At 31.3% G+C, this 22894-nt stretch overlaps 1 protein-coding gene across 3 annotated transcripts in view; it reads right to left on the reverse strand.

Moving 5' to 3' along the window:
• The window catches only part of Naa15-16 (N-alpha-acetyltransferase 15/16), a 375203-nt gene that overhangs the window by 40354 nt on the left and 311955 nt on the right, over positions 1–22894 (reverse strand). For all 3 annotated transcript variants that reach the window (XM_075378546.1, XM_075378544.1, XM_075378545.1), the window contains exons 12-16: positions 13770–13966; positions 11949–12057; positions 5105–5356; positions 2919–3016; positions 1051–1324 (exon numbers count right to left, since the gene is read on the reverse strand). In XM_075378546.1, the coding sequence (XP_075234661.1) occupies positions 1070–1324; positions 2919–3016; positions 5105–5356; positions 11949–12057; positions 13770–13966 (911 nt within the window). In that variant the 3' untranslated portion in view covers positions 1051–1069. The remainder of the gene's footprint in view (positions 1–1050; positions 1325–2918; positions 3017–5104; positions 5357–11948; positions 12058–13769; positions 13967–22894) is intronic.

The following is a 22894-nucleotide window of genomic DNA, read 5'->3' on the forward strand; positions in this document are numbered from 1 at the left end:
TTTTGGTGTGTTGAGTTATGAAGTCAACACAGCTTGAAAAATACAGTTGTTTTAAAAAAGCACAGAGTAAAAATAGTGTTATACATAATGTCATGTAATGTGGCTATTAATGAAAGAATACAAATAATTATTATACTACCAGAGAAAATGAATAAACTAGCTGTTGTAAAAGTTAATGAATTATCTGGATGAACAATAAGAAATCGTTTCGTCACAGTTAAGAAATTGATTGTCACATTATTACAAATTATCTTAATTTCAGGTTTAACATGTTGAGTGCTAATGACTCGATAACACGTCATACTGAATTCTGTCAAGAAATTGATGGTCTATTGACGTGTCAAATGTCTATCCTTTTTAATATTGCTGTTATTTGAGTTCAGGCAGCTGGCTTGAAGGTTAGTTTAAGTTGTTCCTTCACTCAGAAAAGTTTTTTTAATCCTACTCAAGTAGTCCATGGATATCTCAATTTTAAAATGAAAATTGAGATAAAATTTTATTTGAAAATTTCTGGGATATCCCAGTAATTTTCAAATAAAAATGGTAAGTTCGTTTTTTTTCATAGTGCTCATCTTGTCTTCATGGTTTCAGTATTTCTTGTGATTATATTTAAAGTTAGTTTTTGTTTCTTTTATGTAAAATAATATTAAAATATAACATAAATAAACAAACATAAAAAAACTACTATATAAATTACAATGTGATATGGAGGTAAACTGTAAAAAGGTAGTTCACCATGGGTGACATGTAAATGATTCATACAAGTTTTTAAGTTTAGCTAATACATTTGTGTTTTCCCACGGCAAGCTGAAAGTCATAAAATAACATTTTGCTTTAATTATTTTGAGACATTTTAACCATAGCTTAATATTACTGTATTTACTTTTTATAACATTTAAAATTTCTAGGAGATATTTATACAGTTTTATTACCATCCAACTTCTTTTTTAATTTAAAAAATAATAAAAGTAACAAGGAATTTACATTAATGCAGAGATTTAATTTTCGACATAGAGGAATTAAAAGATTAAAAAATAAGAAGGTATTTACCACTAGAATTCCGGTGGGGTCAGTTGCTGACACAATTTTCTTGACTCTCAAGAACACCCCATGTCGGTGTTGGTGCACTTATTATAGGCGTAAATGATGGTGATGAAGCATTTGTATTTGTAGTGTTTGCTGTATTCGTGCTGTTACTGGAAGCAGGTCGAAATGCTGTAGCGAACGGGTACAATTCATGACACCTAGTCATATAATCAGCATTAGCTTCAGCACATTCGCCGAACTCTCCGGAACATAATGCGTTTAGTACTTTAGTACACATCTGTAAACGGTAATTTTAAAATAAATAATGATCATAGAAAAAAAATTTTTAAGTTTGCCCAACAGAATTATAATACAATACTGAGGTAATAATACAAATCAGTTTTTCTTATGGTAATATATACATGTGGGAATATGAGTGCTTAAATCAGGAGATTTAATAATTGCAACAGACTTTTAATTAAGTAAATTATATGTAAGACTACGTAAGAATCAGAATTGATTTCTTTGAAAGTAATGATTATTAGCTAAGATGAAAAAAGTAAAATTACCACATTTAGGACTAAGTACCCAAATAAATTACTGAATATTAATTTCAAAATCAATATGAAAATAACTGGAATCGTTCAGAAAAGTAAAAACAATTTAAAAACTTTTTTATAACAAACACAATGGGTACCTTAAATAATACTGCACTGAAAGTAAAATTAATACTACACAGTTTTTCCATCATTTTGACTTTTTGTCTGCATTAAAAACCCAACTACTTACTAACCCCTAATTTGATGCAGATTTCAAAAGGTTAAAATTTAATGAAAAGATTTAATATTCTTCTACATTTTAGTAAAATTTTAAGACTGGTTTTAACAATTTTTTTTAATTTAAAATGTGAATAGGCCAACTAAACAAGCCAATCATAAGAAAAACAAAATTTGAGAAATTGGCACCTCAAAGAAGAAAAAAGAAATTATGATCTTAAATAAGAGGCATACTCATAAAGTAAGAGGAGTCAAAAAAATTAACAGTTTTCAAACTGTTGTCCATCAAGTCACTTTTTCAAATTCAAGAAGAGGAAGTAGTCGCTAGATACAAGGTCAAAAGGGTGGTCAAAAAGTTCCCAACAAAAATCTTGAATCTTCTGAATTCTTCTTGGTTAAGGCAGTGGTGTGAGGATGCGCATTATCATGAAGGAGGATTATGCTGGATGACAGTTTTCCGCGTCATTGATTTTGGATTGCACATCTCAGTTTGGTGAACCGTTTCGCAGTACACATCAGCTGTAATTGTTGAGCCACGTTCCATGAAAATCAACTAGATTGATGATTTTTCGACCTGAGTATGGAGATTGCTTAAATAGCTGATGAATGGCCTGGCCCTGCATGCCTGAAACTGTGTTCAGACTTGCTAATATTTAAATATAAACTGACCGCCCTTACTTTATGAATATGTCTCATAAATAACTACCAATAATAAACTAAATAAATGTAACTGAATTGTGGGAAAATATGTATAATTTTTTTACCTCTAGTTTTTCAACCTGTTTTCTTGGATTTCTGTGCAAAAATAATTTAAACATTACACAGATGTCGGGTTAAATGTCATTAAAATATAAAAATCCAATAATAAATAAAGATGGTAAATAATTAAAAATCATTAACTCTTCTATAAGGTCATGTAATTTTTTTGTTTGAAACATCTTCTGTCATCTGGAAGAAACTTCAAAGTAACTTCCGGAATGAGTTATCTGGAAGAACTTCCTCTACAAAATAAAAAAAGAATCATTGAAAACAGCATATTTGGTTTTAAGAAAAAACTTGAACCTCCTCTTTTTTACCAAAGATGATTAAAAATTTAAAAATAAAAAAGTAAATTACCTGAATGCTATAATTTTTCACTGAAGGACTTAAATCTGTAACAAGTTTAATGGCAGTCGATTGTGTTGAAGGATCAAGCAGGTACATCATTCTAGCACCTAGAAAATAAACAATATAAAATATTAATAAACCTAATAAGTTAAAATTTTTATAACATCATTATTGTTTTTTTAAGTTTACTGAGCACATTTTAATGATTTTTATATTGTTTGAACCTTTTTGTGAGTATATTTTTCAGATATACTATACTATTATACTTATTGTAAGAATATTTTTCAGGTAAAGTACTGTTTTTCTTGATAAAATCAGAAAAACACATGTAATTCTTTACCCATTTAAAACATCGGACTGGGACTTTTAAATGGGACTCCCTAATCCAAAAACTAGAGACTTTTTGAATCAAAAGATAAAATTTCTAGGCTAAAAGAAAATAAAGGTATAAGAATACGTAGGACTTTCTTAAAAATTGCCTTGAATTGATAATGACCGTTGCTTTCCTGTTTCTTTTTGTAAAATCAAATTCCTTTTGCATATTGTACATATTTACTACTCCTTCCCATATCAATTAAATCCCCAATATTTCAGCTGATGTTTGCATTCCAGCTAAGCCAGTGCTAGCTCTGAAATAAAGTGTATACTTCAGTTTTTTAATTTACTTCAACAGAAATACTATTTTTGATGTTTTACATCAACTACATTATTTTCTAAATATAAGAAACTGCCGTTGTCACCACAAATATTTCAACCTTGGTTTTTTTTATGCTTCTTTTTTTCAGAACTTAACTTGTATTTTAATCTTTTTGCTTTCTCTTTATACTTCAGAATTTTGCATTTTCATGAAATCTTCTCAACAGCAAGTTTTCTACAGGGCATTTTTCATCTACAAGTTTTATTCTGAAATATATTATAAATGTTGAGAAGTGAATCTAGGCTCAATCCAATCAGTTCATCATGAGATGAGAAGAAAGCAAATGAAAAGAGAAATTTTTTCAAATCCACAATATACTTTTTTTTTTTTTGCCACATCTAAAAAATACTATTGCAGTTAAGCAAACTACATACCATCAATATTTAAAGTACTTGTAATGTAAATTAAATTGGGTAAAATATAAGAACCAGTTTCATAGATTACTAATATTAGCATTGATTCTTCTCTTCAAAAGATTCAATTTTCTAAGATTTTAGGTTATTCCTTTGATATTCCAGAAGTTGCAGCAGAACCATCTGTAAAAAGATGTAGATTACAATCTTACAAATAACACCTCAAAATTATTAATTTGTTCAGAACACATCCTCTTTGAGGCAAGAAAAGAAGCCTTTTTTCGGACAGCTTATGAAAGCATATGACTAACTAGTCCTTTTTTTTTTTTGGGATATACAGATACTCTATTTGCGCTGATTTTTAACTACCATTAATTATTGCATTTAATTTACCTTTGTTATTAATAAATTGTATATTTAACATTAATTAGATGAGATTAGCAAGCGAAGATTAAATTATGTTGATTCTGTGTACTATTGTATGTGTAATATAATCAAACCAAAACATAACCTACGCTTGCTTACCTCTTCTAATTAAGATTAAATATTCAAATTAAACGCAACTTATTAATAACAAAAGTGATAAAAAAATTTCACCATTTGTTTTTTTTTCTATGAAATTTTGAAAAAGTACCGATGAATTCTTTAATAACAAGTGAGTTGAACTTGCCCACTTGATAATATCATAAGTATTTGAACAGTAATAATGGACCAATAATTTAGGCGGATTTCTTTCCCTAATTACTGCACAATGAGGTAAAAAGAAGAAAAATAAGAACTGGTTGTTCACCAGCCTTCTTTTAAACATATCTCAGATATGAGATCCTACCAGATCACATGCACATTTTGCTTGCAGTAGAAATTTGCTAACACTCTCAATTATCCTGCAGAGACAATACCTTAGACAGTAAATACTAACAAATATGAGTTTTATTTCTTTTCTCAATTGGTCATAAAAAAATATTTTTTTTACCGTATCTCTTCTGTATCAATTTTTAATGTAATTAATAACAATATAGACTTTAGTTTAAATTAAAAAACTGCATTTCTTACTACAAACATAACCCAACAAGATTTTAGTGACACTGCACTAACAACTTCCAGTTGCATATTAAAAATTAAATAATATAATATTTATTATTTACCTTGAAAAGTAGCAGGTAAATCGTTAACATTTGCTTTTAGGAACTGTGAATTAATTTGGTGCGGTGTACGTTTCAGTAATATTGGATCCATCTGTTTATTGATTACAGTAACTACAGTCTCAGAGAGGACACCTGTCCTTCTCCAACGATCCATCGCAATTGCTAAACGAACTATACATGAATGTACCTCGGGATGGTTAGGATCAAGTTTCCACGCTCGTTTTACACACTGAAGCATCAATAATGGTTTTTCTGTGAAAACAAGTGAAAATTTATTGTTACACCGATTAAGTATATATAAATTAAATAAGAATACATTACATGATAGCTTTGAGACATTAACCTCTTGTCCTACTAAGACTAAAGTACAAACAAATGAATGCAATGACCCAAGTTAAAGTCAAATTTCAAACTAATAGTTACTTTTTTGTTAGGATTTCTGAAAATTTTGTTACTGTTCTTGATAAGGCGATTGATTGCATTATGTCCAAAATTTTGGTGGTTAATTTAAAGTAAAATATAGAGCAAATTGGATTATTCACTAAATCGATTATTAATTATACTTGTAAAGAATCTCAAAGGTCATATGAACTGACGGCAGATTCAGCCAGTCTAACAAGTAACCTTAGACCCCTTAGTATTTTAAAGGGGGATATTTTTACCTGCTACATTGTATATACAAATACTTACAGGTACTAAACACACACATTTACCAATTATTTGTAATAATTGGGTTTGCTTCTAGATAATTTCCAATAAGTGAAATTTAAAAGTGTAATGTAGTAATTTTTTTGCGTTTTCGGTCTGTTTTGTTTTTAATAAAAGTCAAATTTCTTATATTCATCTTTTTGTTGACATTGTTAATGCATAGATCTTGTCAGAATTAAATTCTCAGCAAATTTTGTTATAAAATTTTATTAGTTCCTACTGAAAATTTAACAAGTTATTGTACATCACATTTACAAAATAATGTTCTGTGACATCAACTTTTTATTTTGCAGTAATATTTTATCTAAAATTATTGGTTATACTTCTTAAACCTGTTTTATTAAATTTTTTGAGTCATATAAAAAGAAGTAAATCAAATTTACTCCCTTAATTCAAATAAGAATTTCAATATGGCTTAATTTTACCCTCGAAGCAAAAATCTGTAAGCAATTTTTCACAAGGTATAATTTGAAAATTAAGCATTTCTGGACCTAAGTTTATATGAACGTCTTTCTTTATTTTCATTTTTAGAACACATCCTGATACTCTTACCTTGTCTTCGTGAGACACTCTTTATATACGTATACATACATGATGAAAATATCATGCATTAGGAATAACAGATGAAATTATTTTACATGGGAAGAGTGAGATAGATTTGAACTATATCAAATGGAACAGAAAGTCTCTTTTTTCTTATATGGTCTCAAGTTCACACAAAAAAATCAAATTTGAAAACCTGAATGTAGACACTAGAATTACATCAGATACAGAGTCAGGTATAAAAAGTATTTTTAATGGTGATAATTGAAGATTGGATAAAATTAGGACTGCTATATAAATTTATAACTTGCAGGACTGACAAAAGGTCAGTCAATGGAGGTCATGACAGCAGAGGCTATGTAGCAGGATAAAGCATAGAAAACATGTACTGTAAAGGTAGAACATACACTGAAGAAGTTAAGAGAAGGGGAAAAGAAGGAATAAAGTTTATTATTAAAAATACTGATTATTAAGCTACACCAATATGATTTAGCTGAGCGATGTATAACAACAGTACACGCAAATTAATGTAAAAATGGGAAATTTGTCTGGTGATGTGGTGACAAAGTTTGATCATTCCCATTCTGTATGTATCCAGAATTATATAAGTTACATTTTTTATTTATTGATTGGTATGTATAAAAAGGTTGTTTGGCAGAAATTTATTTGGGTAATTTGTTACATTGCAATTATGTAAAAAAGAACTCCAGGGTAACATTCTAAAGATGTTTTTCTTTTAGAACAAATGACAATTGTACATGCCTTTGAACATGGTATTTTCTAAGGTACACTAAATATTGTTTTAAAATTTAAAAAACTGGTTCCTTTTTACTCAAAATCAAGAGCAAGTAAAATCGCAAAAATAAAAAACTAATTTGTCTAGGGTGAATTTAATTTCTCATTAATAAAATTAATGAGGAATTAAATTAACTGTTGACTTGAAGTAACTGAATTGAGTAAGCAGCCAGTGGAAGAACAAGCAGTTCTTAAAAAAAAAGTTATCTACTAAACCCCCATCATGGAGGCTAATCTTAGGGGTAGAATGGTAATATCACAGCCATTCAATTCATTCATTCCGGATTCAAATTCCAGTATTTATTGATTTTTTCATAAATTTTCATTAAGTATTCCCTTATACAAGCATCAAACTTATGTGGTGAATTAATAATATTAATGACAACAAAACATCATGCAAAAATCTACTGTACACGTGAAACATTGCTAGTAGTTAGCTAGAAAGCTAGAAAGCTAATTAAAAAGCTAGCTTTAACTAGATAAAGCTAGCAATAAATATTATCACATTGGTAAAGTTAAAAAATTCACATGGGTATAAGTGTAATCAATGAGATATCTACCTAGAACAAAGAGGTGAAAAAATTTAAGTTTTCTGGTGGCCAGGGCTGGGCCCAAAGCCACAGCAAAGAAAACCAAAATTTTTAATATGGGTTTCCATCACCGTTTACTTCAGATTTTTATTTTTTCTAATAATATATGTTAACGCAGATGAAAGTAACAAACTGAATTCTGAACTTAATATTCAAATACGCACTTAATATATTTGGAAGACGTCTAAATAAATGACTATGTTAACATGTAAAAGAACTGTTGCAAAAATAACCAAATAAAAAACAAACATTTTAATAAAGTTAGTTGTATTTAGTTAGTCATAGCTTGACTAAGCAACAGATATGTTCTTTTACTTCTAAATTTCCATCTATATAGCTGCCAATACTTAAAAAATAGTTTACTTTTTAAGCATAAGAGTAAATTATCTTTTCGAAACAATCATGTTTAGGTAATTTTAAATACTGTGCAATGAGTATTGTTATGAGTCATAATAGATAAACTTATAAATTCACCAGAACGTTATTAGTAGTTCACATTTCAACTTATTTTAGGAAATAAACCAAAATAATCATATTGACAAAGTTTGTTTTTATAACAAACTGCAACCAAAGTATACAGTATTGACACTCCTGCAAGAATCATTTGATGTTGCCAAGTGTGGCTTTTCCACATTGCTATATACAATAGCATAGCCTTAAACTTCAGCAATATAGATGTGTTTTTAACTGTCATGTATATAATAAAGTTATAAATATTGTACTTTTTAAAATTTCCAACAGTAATTAAATAATATCTACTATATACCCTGTTGCTGTGTTGACTGTTGTGGTTATCTTTTGTGAACGTAAGTAAATAATTAAGAACCCACCGGGTTGGTCTAGTGGTTAACGCGTCTTCCCAAATCAGCTGATTTGGAAGTCGAGAGTTACAGCGTTCAAGTCCTAGTAAAGCCAGCTATTTTTACACGGACTTGAATACTAGATCGTGGATACCGGTGTTCTTTGGTGGTTGGGTTTCAATTAACCACACATCTCAGGAATGGTCGAACTGAGAATTTACAAGAGTACACTTCATTTACACTCATACATATCATCCTCATTCATCCTCTGAAGAATTATCTAAGCAGTAGTTACCGGAGGCTAAACAGAAAAAAAGTAAATAATTAAGAAGCTTGATTCGGAACAATTAAAAAAAAAACACCTTTCTTCTGAAACGAGTCCTAGGTTCTAGAATTTTTTGAATAATACTAACTTTTTATGACTCAGGACAAAATGTATGTCAAAAACAATAAAAAGATTCTGGAGCTGCTTATAAACAGCAAGAAATCAGAAAAATTTACAAAAATTATCAGCTTCTCTTCATAATTATCTGGTAAACATAAAGATAAATGAAGAAAACGTAGACCAAGAAACAGTAACAAGTACTGAATTTAATAAATAAATTTAGTAGAGAAAAAATTCTTAGGAAGAAATTTTAATGAAATGCAATTTTGAAGAGAAAATGAGATCTGAGAGTAAAATATTAAATATTGTAACAGGTCCACGAAAATGGCCAGCGATGATTACTGATGAATTACAGGCCAGTACTGTTCCCTAAAATAAATCCAACATTTCAGTACCCTGTTATGATTCTCATCTGCAATGTATGCCATCTTACATATAAAAAATATTGATAAATGGAGAAAACATTTTTTGAAACTGGGCAATATATTCTGCAATCAAGGATTCTGTGTTTTGTTACTTCTGCAAACAATTTAATAATTCCAACATTCTTTTGATATAATCTGATTTCAAAGATTGGCATAACTTTCATCAGAATTTAAAAGATCATGAAAACTCAAAAAACCCACATGACTTCATTTATGAAATGGACTGAACTAACAGCTAGATTAAATTTTGGTAAGACAATTGATGCAAAGCATTAACACTTAATAAATACAGAAACCGTCCTTTGGGAAGCTGTTCTTGAATGTTTAGTAGTAATAATAAATTTTTTGGTAGAACAATGTCTTGTATTTCTTGGTACATTTCATTTGTTATATGAAAACAATAATGGAGATTTTCTCAAATCAGTTGAACTACTTGCACAACTTGTTAATATAATTAAAGAGAAATGTCAAAGAATTAAAAATAAAGAAATTAATATTCATTATTTAGGAAAACCAAACAGCTTATGCTGCAAAAAATAAGATATTGCCAATTTTAAATAAAGTTAAATATTATTCTAATATTGTTAACAGACAGCAAGATATCAGTGAAGTAGAATACATGTCAAATGTCCTGCAATTTTCACATTGAAGAGGACACAAGAGTTGAAATGCGAGAACATTTTTTAACTTTTCTTCTGTGCAAAAGTACAGAAGCTCTTACAAATAAAAATTTAGAAACATTAGAGATACATATGGAATTCTTTAGCAAATAAATAAAAATAATAATAAAAATAAAAAATAGCAAAGGGTTTGATAATGGTGCGAATATGCGAGTATATAAACCTCAGGCGTGCAAAAAAAGAATTTTAAATTTAAATAATCACGCTTTTTTCATGCCCTGCCACTCTCATTCATTGAATTTAGTAATTAATGATGTATTAAAATAATCAAAGGAAGATATTTCATTTTTTGGGACAGTTCAGTCCATTTGTAATTACTTTAGTAATTCCACATTGAGCAATGTTGAAAAAGTACAGTAATTTAACAAATAATTTAATGCTTGAAACATTGAGCATAACCAGATGGCAAAGCAGAATAGATGCAATTAGACATTTTAAATATTCAATTGGAGAAATTTATGACAGTTTATTTCAAATAAGTGAACATATTTCATTGACACCTGCTTCTCATCATGCTAAAAAAATTAATAATTTTAATTTCACTTCCATCGATGTAATCTGGCATATTTTAAATAGAGTAAATAAATGTAGTCAGTAAAATTCTGTAAAACATATAATCCACTATATAAAAAAAAAACATTAGATTATTTTAAAGATATTCGTACATAATATGAGTTTGAAAATATCGTAAAAGAAACTGGTATGCTAATAAAAAATTTAAATATTGCTAAATTTTCAAGCAAATCAAAATACCAGGCCAAGAAAAATTAAATAGAATGTTTCTTTTACATACTGGACATTGTTCACGTATCACTATGGGGAGGAAAGATTTTTAACAAATAAATGAATATACTGATAAATTTGAATTTTTATGACATTGGGAATTAAAGCTTTATAAAACAACAGCTTCTCCAACACTGCCATCATTTGCATTTATTAAGCTTTAAATGATAATTCAGATGCCAACATTGGTGGTATTGAACAACGATGAATTGTTAACTTTATTGGATCTCATACTGAACACACCATTAATATAAGTACTGGAATTTTTTCTAAAAATAATTTAGCTCAAAATGTTGCTGTGGATCTGAGAATTATTTTAATTATAGTTCTATCAGTAGGAACAGGAGATAGAAGCTTTTCAAAATTGAAGATAATAAAAAATTACTTGAGAAGCACAATTTCTCAGTCAGTTAGTTATCAAGAAGATAAAAGATAGATAATTTATCTATCATTTCAGTAGAGTCAAAAGCAATAACCCTCAATTTTGCACAGCTGCTGAAAAATTTTGCATTAAAGACAACTAGATGTATGTATGAGAAAAAAGTTTATATTTATACATTTTTTTTCTAAATAAAAAATTTTGAAATCCACTTTATTTTCTTTTCATCTTTTCTTTTTTTTCTGTTTACCCTCCGGAACCAATGTAAGGTATTACTTCACAGGATGAGTGAGGATGATATGTATGAATGTAGTCTTGCACAGCCTCAAGTCAACCATTCCTGAGATGTGTGGTTAACTGAAACCCAACCACCAAAGAACACTGGTATTCATGATCTAGTATTCAAATTTGTAAAACGTAATTGCCTTTACTAGGATTTGAACCTTAGAACTCTCGACTTTGCAATCAGCTTTTCATCTCCAATAGAGATCATTTATTTCAGATAAACTAGACAAAAATTTTCAAATTTTAATTTGACACTAGCATCAAAATATGGGTCAGCCATGAAATGGTTTGCTTGGAGCAGCAAATAAGCTCAGGCAGGTGACCCTGCTAATGAGACACATTTTCATCTTCATCAGCAAAGAATTATAGATGTTATAATGGCATCCCATTAATAACCCATTATTCTTCCCTTAATAACACTCTATAACAATTTAACATTAATAATTACTAAATTCTTAATACCGGACTAACCTTTCCTAGAATATATTTCAAAAGCCATTAGATGCGTTTCTATTTTATCAGCACAAAGCTGTTGCAGTGGCTGTAAAAATCTGATTGCTTGCCCTAATGGATCATCCATCTGAAAAAAAATTATAAACATATATAGTAGTTTAAAAAATAAGCAACTTACAGTATGTAAATAACATTAAACAATAAATTCATAAACAACTTTAAATCATTGATTATTAGCAATATATCAATATTCTTATATATATATATATATAATTTATAGTAAACACTGTTATGAAATATATTAATAACTTGGAAATGCAAAAAGTTAAAATTATAAGTGTGTTACTGAATTCGGTGATTTGGCAACATTTCAAGCTACTTTGAACTGAACAAGGGAAAAGAGGCATAGTTTCTAGAATCCAGTAGGTGACTAAAGCATTAAATTGTTGTGGATTCATTATCTGCTTATAAACTAGTTTTTGCTGCACCACCCCAAGTTCAGCTTTTTGAGGCTAGTGGTTGCTACATGTAAGGTAATAAATATGATAAGCCATTAAATAAAGTCCATATTACTCTGAGGATTAACTGAATTTTACTAAGGCATACAATTCTACTCTCTACAAAATTCTAATTATGAATATATTTCAAGGATAATACTATGAAAACCAAGGATTGATAAAAAACTAAATGAGTGATGGAAATAACCACTTTTATTTATCAGGATTTGTTAATAAAGAAAAATACTTCCATTATTGGTTTCCCAAAAACCCATACAGCATTTCATAATAGGTCAATTTTCAATTCCAAAGTTTTGGTGCGGCAATCTGCAATCTTTTCCTTTGCTATCAATTTCTTCTAACAGATAGAAAAAAGAGCTGTGACTATCACTATAGAATAATAATACATTCACATGTTAAGAAACCATTTTAGTTCTACTCACTTGTCACCCAGTAAATATATATATTTATTCAAACCACACTGTAACAAAGAGATTTTGCAGAATTCACCTCCCAATCATGATCTATTTATATGAATACATCAATGACCATCTAGATCAACTAACTTTTCAGCAAGTAATTTCTTCCTCCAAGTGTTTTGTACACATGTCTGTGTACACATAGTCTGAAATGATACATTGCAGAGGTAATTTACGCTGTTTATATCTAACAGCGAACTTTTGTTCAAATGTTTAAAAATTGAATAAATAAAAGAAATCAGCTGAGTTTTCAAAATCAACTTTTTACTAATGCTTTATATACAATATGAATGTTTCTTAATCTCCTTGTTTTAAAAATTTAGTCTCTCCTAAATTTAAAATCTCGTAAACTAAAAATTTAGTCATTTAATTTAACATAAAATAATGACATACAATTTAAAATAAAATGAAATTCCTCTGTCATAAAACCAAACTAGATGACTAGATGATATGGTTGGTGGTTAGTTTGTGTCAAGTTGGTTATATAACTTGACACAAAAGGCAATTCCACTTCTGTACATCAAACAGTATATCTCAAATAGTTTGCTACAAATTAAATCAACATTTTGAAGGTAGCTCTGGTTGAAATGTTATTTCAACATTTGACAAATCTCAGAGCAAGTGTTATCTCGTTTGAAATTTTATTGTACTCATTCTACAAATCAGAAAAAATAAATCTGTTACTATGAACTGCTGTGGATACTTACATGATGTGCAAAAACAGATAACAATTTTTTTAATGTAAGTATTGCAGCTACTTAAGAATAAAGCAGTTCTTTGTTATTGATTTTTAGCAATATTTTCATCTAATTCAGATCAAAAGCAAAATAGATTCTAGGCACAAAAATGAAACTACTACTTACTCTGGCCAATTTATCTGGTATCAATTCATCCTGTTGCGGAGCATCTGGTTCTGTATCAGCCGCAACCTGTCTTGATTTATTATGTTGCTCACGTTTTTCAGCAGCAGCCACTTGTACTGCCTTTTCTAATTCAGCCTTCCGTCTTGCCTTTCTTTGCTTATTCCTCAATTTTTTAAGTTCCGATGGAGCTAAATTCTCTGTAACAAAAAAAAAATTATCATTAATACTTTTGCTATCATCATCAAGGCAAATATGAGCTGTACTTTAATTTGTTACTGAATCAAGACCTAAAATATGTTTTTAGCATTTAATAGGATTTAATATACTGTAATGTACAAGTGTCCCAAAAGTCCTGCACCATAGGGATTTTGCTAATTTTACTCTGTATTTTAGTTGCAGGACTGAAAGATGTTGACCACTGAAGAGGATTATCCTCCTTTGTGGAAGAGAAGGATTCTTTCGTAAACAAGTTGCAGATGAATTTAATGTGAGGCATCCTCAACAAGAGCCAGTGTTGCACACAACAGTTGGCAGACTGCTAGCAAAGTTCAAGGCTATAGGTAGTGTTGCTGATGCTAAAAGATATGAACGTCCGAGAACTTCAGAAGAGGTAGAGGAAGGGATTTTGGTGAAGATGTCTGCTAGTACAAAAAAATCAATTCACCGAACAAGCTTGTAAGTGAGAGTTTCTCGGTCAACAGTATGGAGGATTTTGTAAAAAAAGAGAGTGTCATTCGTAAAGTTACAAGTTACACTACATATCAAAAGATGATCCTGATAGCCATATGGAAATGTGCGACTGGTTTTTGACCCTGTTGGAGGAGGACCCAGAGTTTTTGTCTAAAGTTATGTTCTCTGACGAAGCAAACTTATATGTAAATGGTGAGGTGAACCAACATAACTTACGGTATTGGTCCGACAGTAACCCTCACTGGTTTATTGACAGTAAGAAGCAAGGAGCTGATTGGGTTTGATGAGATTTGTGGAAAGACTGGATCATTGGCTCCCACTTCTTTGACGGAACAGTTAACAGCGAAACTTACTTGGCAACATTAGGAAATGAATTACTGCCTGATTTGGATTTGCTGGGTTCTGGAAAACCAGAATGGTTCATGCAGGATAGTGCACCACTGCACTATGTTAAACAAGTTTGTGATTGACTAGATGAACACACTTCCCCCAGTGGATCGATCGCAGGGGACAAGTGGTATAGACTCTACAATCCCTGGATTTAAATCCAATGGATAGTATTGTGTAGGGTTATGTAAAATCCCAAGTTTACATAGTCAAGATCAGGAACAGAAACCATCTGTGAGGCCGCATCACAACTGTGTGCCAATCTGTAATGTCTGACTTTGTGATCAACATTCTGTGGAACACAGGAGACTGATTTAAATTATCTTATGACATATGGAAACAGATATTGTAAATATGTTTTATAAATCCCTGTGGTGTGGGACATTTGGGAAATGTACTCTAATCAGGGATTTTACATGCATTTTATGAAAATCAAATTATCAAATTATTTACAACATATTTAGCACATTCCATTTTCTACAAAAAAAAACTTCTATTTTCAGAAAAACGTTTTCCACCACTGCTCCTATGATTTGTTAAATATGTTACAATGTTTGAGGTTATAAACAAGTTGTAGAATTTTTTTCTTTTGAACAGTAAAAAGATGATCATAATGACAAAAAAGAAAGAATATTAAAAAAAAATATGTGAAAATGTTTTAAATAATAAAATAATTGACAATTTGAAAAAGTAAAAATCAATCAATTATTCTGGGCATGCAGTTTGTTGAAATATATATAGTAATTCTAGTAAAAGAAATATTATTCAAGTCAAATTATCTAGTAAATCAAATCAATCAAGTAACATGTTTAGAGGAAATTTTATTTTTCCTAGGAAGACTATTTTCAAAATAAAATGTGTGAAAAACTATTAACTAAAAATAAATAGTTTTATACAAACTTTTCCACCAAAAATACACCACCTTTCACTTTAAATACCAGTAAATAAAACAAAATTACAACCAAATATTTATGCCTCAAAACTTTCTAAAAACAGAGGTCTTTACGTAATACACAGGCTTATATCTCACTTTAAGTGGCATCAACTGATATGTTCAAAAGACACTAAAAAATGGCAACACATGGAGTGAAAAGCAAATGCTCTTAAATCATTAAAGAATACTTAATGCATTGGAATTTTGTCAATACATCGCAGTTTCAATTTCCAAGATGATACTTCCTGATGCGTTCCAGGTGTTGCACGATCATTAGATTATAACGATGTGCATTCAACTGTTTTATAGAGGACACATAGATTTATTATATTCCACCCATAAAAATTATAAAAAATTAATGTATTCAATTGATGACAAATTAACCAACATCAGAAACCAACAATAAATCAATGAGTTTATTTAGCATAAAAAATCTAGTTCATTTTTATTTTTCCGTGTAATGCTATAGCTTCAGAAAGGAAACAGTTGTAATTGGTCCAATTTGGGCATATGTGGTTTTCACCAGGTCTTTATGTTTTGACTTTGTAAGAAATCCAAAACACCAAAAAGCCAGATGTTTGTATACACGTGTATGTTCGGTGTTGCACCCATAATCACCTTGTATCCACAGAATTACTCAGTTTGACCAAACTTTGTTCAGATTACTTCTATATATGAGGTAGTGATGCCATTAAATTTTCTAATTAAAAGGTCACCCCCTCTGAACTTTTTAAAGTTGAAAATTCTGGCTGTACAACATGGTCACCCTCAGGATATGTTCCTTCAGGTGCAATCTTTACCTTTGACTCCGCCAAAAATTAATAACCACGGTTTCATTTACCGGAGTTCATGTGACATCACAACTAACCTAACCTAACCTACGACGTCATAGCATCATCCCAACTCCCGCCGCCTTGTGACGATTCCGGGGTCGCCACAGCGTCCCTCCCCCCCGTTCCTAGCCCTGAAGGGCTTTAACGGAAGACGTCATATGCTACCGCGTATACATCAACCGGCGACGATTGGAAGAACTTATGTTTTTCACGGTATTGCACCATGCACGACAAAATTGAAAAATCGAAAAGTAGCGCTTTATGGTGGGTGGTAACTAAACTGCGATGGATGTATGGTTGCCGCTATGTTGTGCGCGTATTTAGCGAAAGATCGGATCGGTACGTTTTACGGTGGGTGAGTGCAATCATAACACAGGGCTAAAGGATTTAATTCCAGATAACCGTGATCCGGTCGATAGAGAGTGTACCCGATGAGTTAAACAGTTAGCGCTCGACCTATTGCCGAGATATTACGCAATTTTTCCAATTTCCGAACGACGCCCCGGGGGCACTTTTAAATATTGCCATCAGACGGATATCACTGGAAGCGGTATCGTCGACGGGGTCGAAAAATTTTCTCAGTGTGGTAGGACCGACCGTTTTCGAGATATTTGCGATTTTCCCGAAAATTGGATGCGGTTTAGTACAAAATTTTCCCAAAGCTCCGTTCGCTACTGTACAGAATTTCTAGTAGCAACTGCATACCCTAATATAGCTCGCTTGTTTATAAAACTAATAGCGTTTATATTTTAACCGCCGTTTAATAATTTAGTAGAAGCAATTTCGTTTGTTATTTCAGTATTTCTTTGTAATAAAATTTATATAATATTATATTATTTCACTTGCTTACAAAACTAATAGCGTGTGATCATTTAGCTCTAGTCGGTTATTATCGTATGTAGCGCCTGCGGTTTGGTAAAATTAAGTATCAAAAAAGATAAATTTTGAACGGTTGACATTAACTTTCATGGAAACTTTCAGGAAACGTGAATCTCACAAGAATCAGGCTTCCGAAATGGTGTTGGTACGCGTGAAGCACTTTTCTTCTTTAATGTACTAGTGCGGAATGCAAGGACATGAATGTCAATGTATATGACCCTTTCATAGACTATAAAAAAAAAGCCTTCGATTGTGTGAGGCATGAAAAAGCGGTGTAGAGGTTCTGAGATCAAGTGATGTTGACCGGAACGACTTGTATGTTATTGACGCACTGTACTGGAATTAGACCGTAGATGTCAAAACTGACCAAGGAATATAGGAAGCGAATATAATCAGGAAAGGTTTTTCGTCAGGGTTGTGTATTACGTCTTTTGTTCAACATCTATTCTGAAGCAATTTTTAGGGAAGTGCTGACGGAAGAATGCAGTGGGATCACGATAAATTGAAAGGATATCAACAGCATCAAGTAAGTGGATGATACTGTTACCATAGCAACTGAACTATCCGTGCTTCAACGCATGATAAGACGATTTAGTTCAGCGCGGTGAGAAGTTTGGCCCGTTTGTCAATGCTTCTGAGACCAAGGTTATAGTGTTCTCTAAGAGGAATATCCAGGCAACCCTATCAATAAAGAGGGCAATAACATCGAGCTATTAGCTTTCTAAATACTTAGGCAGTGTGCTGGATGAGTATTGTGATTGAAAGCGGGATAAAATCTAGAATAGAACAGGGAAGACGCAAATTTATTGGCATGAAACAACTATTTTTTAAGATCAGATTTTAGTCTGCAGCTGAAAATCCGAATTCGTCGTTACACGTTCTCTATTTTTCTCTATGGATGCGAAAGCCGGGCCCTCGATCAAAGTGTGTAGAAGAGAAATGATGCTTTTGAAATGTACTTGTTTCACCGTTTTTTGCGCACATCTTGGGTGCTGAAAATTTCAAACGACGAAGTTCTTCATCGGATGAGGAAGCAAAAAAAAAAAAAAAGAACTGTTGCTCACCGTAAAGGAAACCTAGATATTGAATCTGGTCTCAGACTCAATACTGGGTACATTATGAGAGGCGATAGGTACCGGTTGTAACTCATAATTGAAGGGAACATACGAGGAAAAAGATCTGTTGGGAGACGGAAGAACTCATGGTTAAGAATATTCGAAGACTGGTGCTATTGCATGTCGGTCTGAGGAAGCTCTCCGTGCTGCAGCATCACGTTCGGAACGGGCTAAGTGGGCCGCCCACCTTCGTTAAAGAGAGGGCGCTTAAAAAAAAAAATAATTTACGTCTATAAAGAGATTCTCACAAACAAAATAAATTAAAAACTAAATTTAATCAATCATCAGAAAAAAAATTTTACATTTACTAAAGAAACCAAAAAAGATTTTTAACTATTAAGTTAGACCCAATACACACAGAGGTTGGCCTTTGTTTTTATAATAATACGGGTATGTTTGGTTAAAAAATCTCAATTTATAAGCTAAGATTTACGATATATTTAGTAATTATCTAATTTTTTTCGTTCCCACCACTACGGATCACGTTTGCATAGTTTTGACTTCTATTTCTTTTCCCAAAGGTTTTCATTCTTTTTCTCTGTTATCTTTCTTCCGTCCATTTATTCCGGTTTATACCTTTCTTTTTCTTTCACCCTGATGGAAACTTAAGATTCTCGAATCACTTTTCTAAATTTATCTCGTATCTTTACACAGATCCTTAGAAACGTTTAATGTCTTCAGATTTCTTTAAACCGGTTGGACTTTGTGGCTCTATTTATATAGAATTAAATATTTGTTTTGTCAATCTTTGGTTGTTCATTCTGCATAAATGTCCATAAAACCGTAATCTTTTCTGAATCAAGTCCCGTATTTCTTTTTATTACACTTCACGGTTTTTTTTTTAAATTCTGATTGTAAATTTCCCCCGATAATTTATTTATTAATAATAAATTAAAAAAACATTTGAAAAGAAAAAAAATTATTCTTTCCGTTTTGGTAGTTTCATTATCAATCAGAGGAAAGCTGTTTTAATAAAAATAAAAACATAAGTAAACGTATAAAACGGTTAAAACTCAAGACATCTTCAATTTATTAAGCTACAGCGCGGTTCGGTCATCAAAGTTAAATTATTGGAATTATCTTAGAACCGATGACCTGAATAGGTTATAAAATGATTTAAAATGTCCGGTAATGCAGGATCAACTTTCCATATAAATATAGAATGAAATGAAAATAAATAATGAGAAAGCCTTGGAGATTAATTATCGGTTAAATTTATACTTAAAAGAAAAAAAAATACGTTGAAAGTAGATCAGATCCTGTAATTAATGGTAATATAAAAATAACAAATAATCTTTAAAGAATTAAACATTAAAAAGGACATTTTATTTTTAAATGACCTCCGTTGGTTTTTTCATAAAATTGTTTTTATCTCCATTATTTAATTTTTAGAAAATTAATTGATAATTATATTGATGTATATTATTATTAAATTATTGTTATTACATAACCACTTCGAGCATTTAAATTTCTGGTAAAATTTATTCTCGTTCGTTTAAATCTTATTAACGGCCTTCACCTTTTCATTGCTTTTTTAAAGTTTTTTTTTTCTTTTAAGTTGAAACTAGTTTTAAGTTCACGCTACAGAAATAAGTGTACAACAGTACAGTTAGTGAATGGATTTATCGAGACAAAATTTATTTTTAATAGAATGTTATAGTTCAACTTTATTTTCAATATTATTAATACATTTTTATTAAAAACTATATCTTTATCTTGCCGATTAATTATAGTCTGCCCTTGATCAATAAAATCTTTGATCGATCTATTTCAGCGGAATAATTTTACCGGTCTGTATTATTTCATTAGATTGATCTTCTAAATTATAATCTTTACGTTAATTAAACATATTTTCATTTCTATCATTTCGAAATGTACTTTTTATAATAAGATTGGAAAGGTCCGACACAATATTTAATTGTGACCGACATTAATATTTTCCTTGTACAATATTTAAACTAAGTAATTATATATAAGATTAGATTATAGATACTGTACACGATGCATATTTATTTTAACAGGAAAAATAAAACAGTTTAATAACTTTTTTGAGCTATTTGTTGTTCCAGTAATTTTTACAACTACGTATCTTAAAATTCCTGTAATTTTTTGCAAGTACATATCGTAAGACTAAAACAGTAAAAAAAAAATATATGTTAGGTACCGCAAAACAAAAACGGGAAACGTAACCAAACTAAATAAAGACGGAATATCGGGATTTTAAAGTTATGTAATAATTATCACGTTTTATTTACATTGAAATATATGAAATGATAGGGCAATTCCCAACAGTTTTTCCTATAAGTGTTGAATATGAGAACCATTCGTCAAACGGCACACATCCAGCCGATAGGAGAGTTCATCTCGTATTTTAATTAGCAAGTATGGAGTAATTGATGCGCCAGCTGCTTCAATCCTGTGTCACAAGTCGGGTAGGTCAGCCGGTAACGGTGGCATGTACACTTGATCCATTAAAAACCTCCAAATGAAAAATCGCTCGGGGTCAAAACGAACGAACGTGGAGGCCACGACAAACAAGCCCTGTCATCTAGTTCCAAGTGACCGAACCAGCAGTCGGTGACAATTTCATTCAACCGATCACCTACAGAGACGCACACCTTGTTACCAAATAAAGTTCTGCGGTTCATACTGCAGTCGAGGAAAGAGCCATAGTTTTATCATATAAAGATAGTTAATTTCAGACACACTTGCTTCCGCGAAAAAGAACGGCCCGTAAACTAGTCGTCGAGATACCGAATAAAAAACATTCAGCAATATTTCGTGAAGATTTTCTGATCCTCAGATACGCACATGAAAATATACAAATTTTCATCAATTAATCTTCAGTAGTTTTTGCAAGGCGTTAATTATGAATCGGTCACGATATGTATATACTTGCACATGTACACGAGGGACGTTCACCGTCAATCCAGGACTTTAGGAAGACTAGAATGCAAATGAAAATTCTTGCGCGTTCTGTTGGTTGTACACATAAGGTAAACGTGTCAGTTATTACCCCATGACGCGCTGGTGTGAAGCAACGTTAAACAATAATAACAGTCAAGTGTTAAAGAACATGGCGTCAGATGCAGTGAATGGATTGCAGCGCGTTATAATGAAATTTCTAGTGAATGAAGGTGTAAAACTTGGTAAGATTGATTCGCGACTCCTTGTACAGTACGGAGATGAGACTCTTGGTCGCAGTAAAACATTTTACCCCGAAAATTTTGCAAGCCTCAGTGTTTTGGGGATAAAATGGCATCATTCTCGTCGATTTTCTACCTCGTGAAGTCAATATTAACAGCGGGTACTACTGCAAAGTTCTTCAAAATGTGCACTAAACGCGTTGTGTTTCTGCACGACAACGCACGACCGCATACAGGCCACAGTACGACATGCACGGTACAAGATCTTGGCTAGCAGGTATTGCCACGTCCCCCGAACATTTCCGAATTCGCTCCCAGCGATTCTCACCTGTATTGGCCCTTGAAATTGTTTCTGGGAGGCCAGCGTTTCACCTTGATGAGGTGAAGCAGTCAGTATTATTTTGGTTTAGACGTAACGACAAATCTTTCTACACGGCGGATATCTAGGCACTAGTGAAACACCGGAATAAATTTATAAATGTAGCGGGGGATTACATCAAGAAATAAATGTATTTTTTACTACCATTAGTGTGTTCTTCATTTATTAAAAGTTAATAATTTCGGATTGACCTGAACGCCCTTCGTGTGTATAAAGATATAATTTTTTTTATCTTTCCACATTCATGAGTCCATTATTCATATTATAGGGGAATAAAGTAGAACGATGTCAATTTTTTCACTATCATTATAAAGAGAAAACTTAAAAGAGTAAAGACTCATCGGTCCAGATATAATGTGACTCATGGTACAGATATAATAATACAAATTATGTGAACAAACACGCGTCAAAGTAAATTACTTATTCGAATAAATTTTAACAATATTTATTAAAAAGATATAATTTTTAAGCGAACGGTGGATAACTAAATCTAAACAAAAAGGATAGGGTTGGGCGTCATAACTGTTGACCCGTTGATGAAATTTATTTAGCCTCGTTACTTGTTAGTGACCTTTTTACTACATTATTTGTATAAATGTTAAAACAGACGGGAAGGAGGCTGACGTTTCTTTTGCTTTCGTTTGTTAGGGCGCGGCTTTAATGTTTCAAATACATGAATGAGAGAACGATTGAATGAACAATTCGTAGGCGTTCGTGTAGATATAACATTTTGACTTAACTATTCTTTTCAGTGGGTGGTAA

This window comes from Lycorma delicatula, chromosome 11, assembly GCF_047948215.1.
Source record: "Lycorma delicatula isolate Av1 chromosome 11, ASM4794821v1, whole genome shotgun sequence".
Taxonomy (NCBI): Eukaryota; Metazoa; Arthropoda; class Insecta; order Hemiptera; family Fulgoridae; genus Lycorma; species Lycorma delicatula.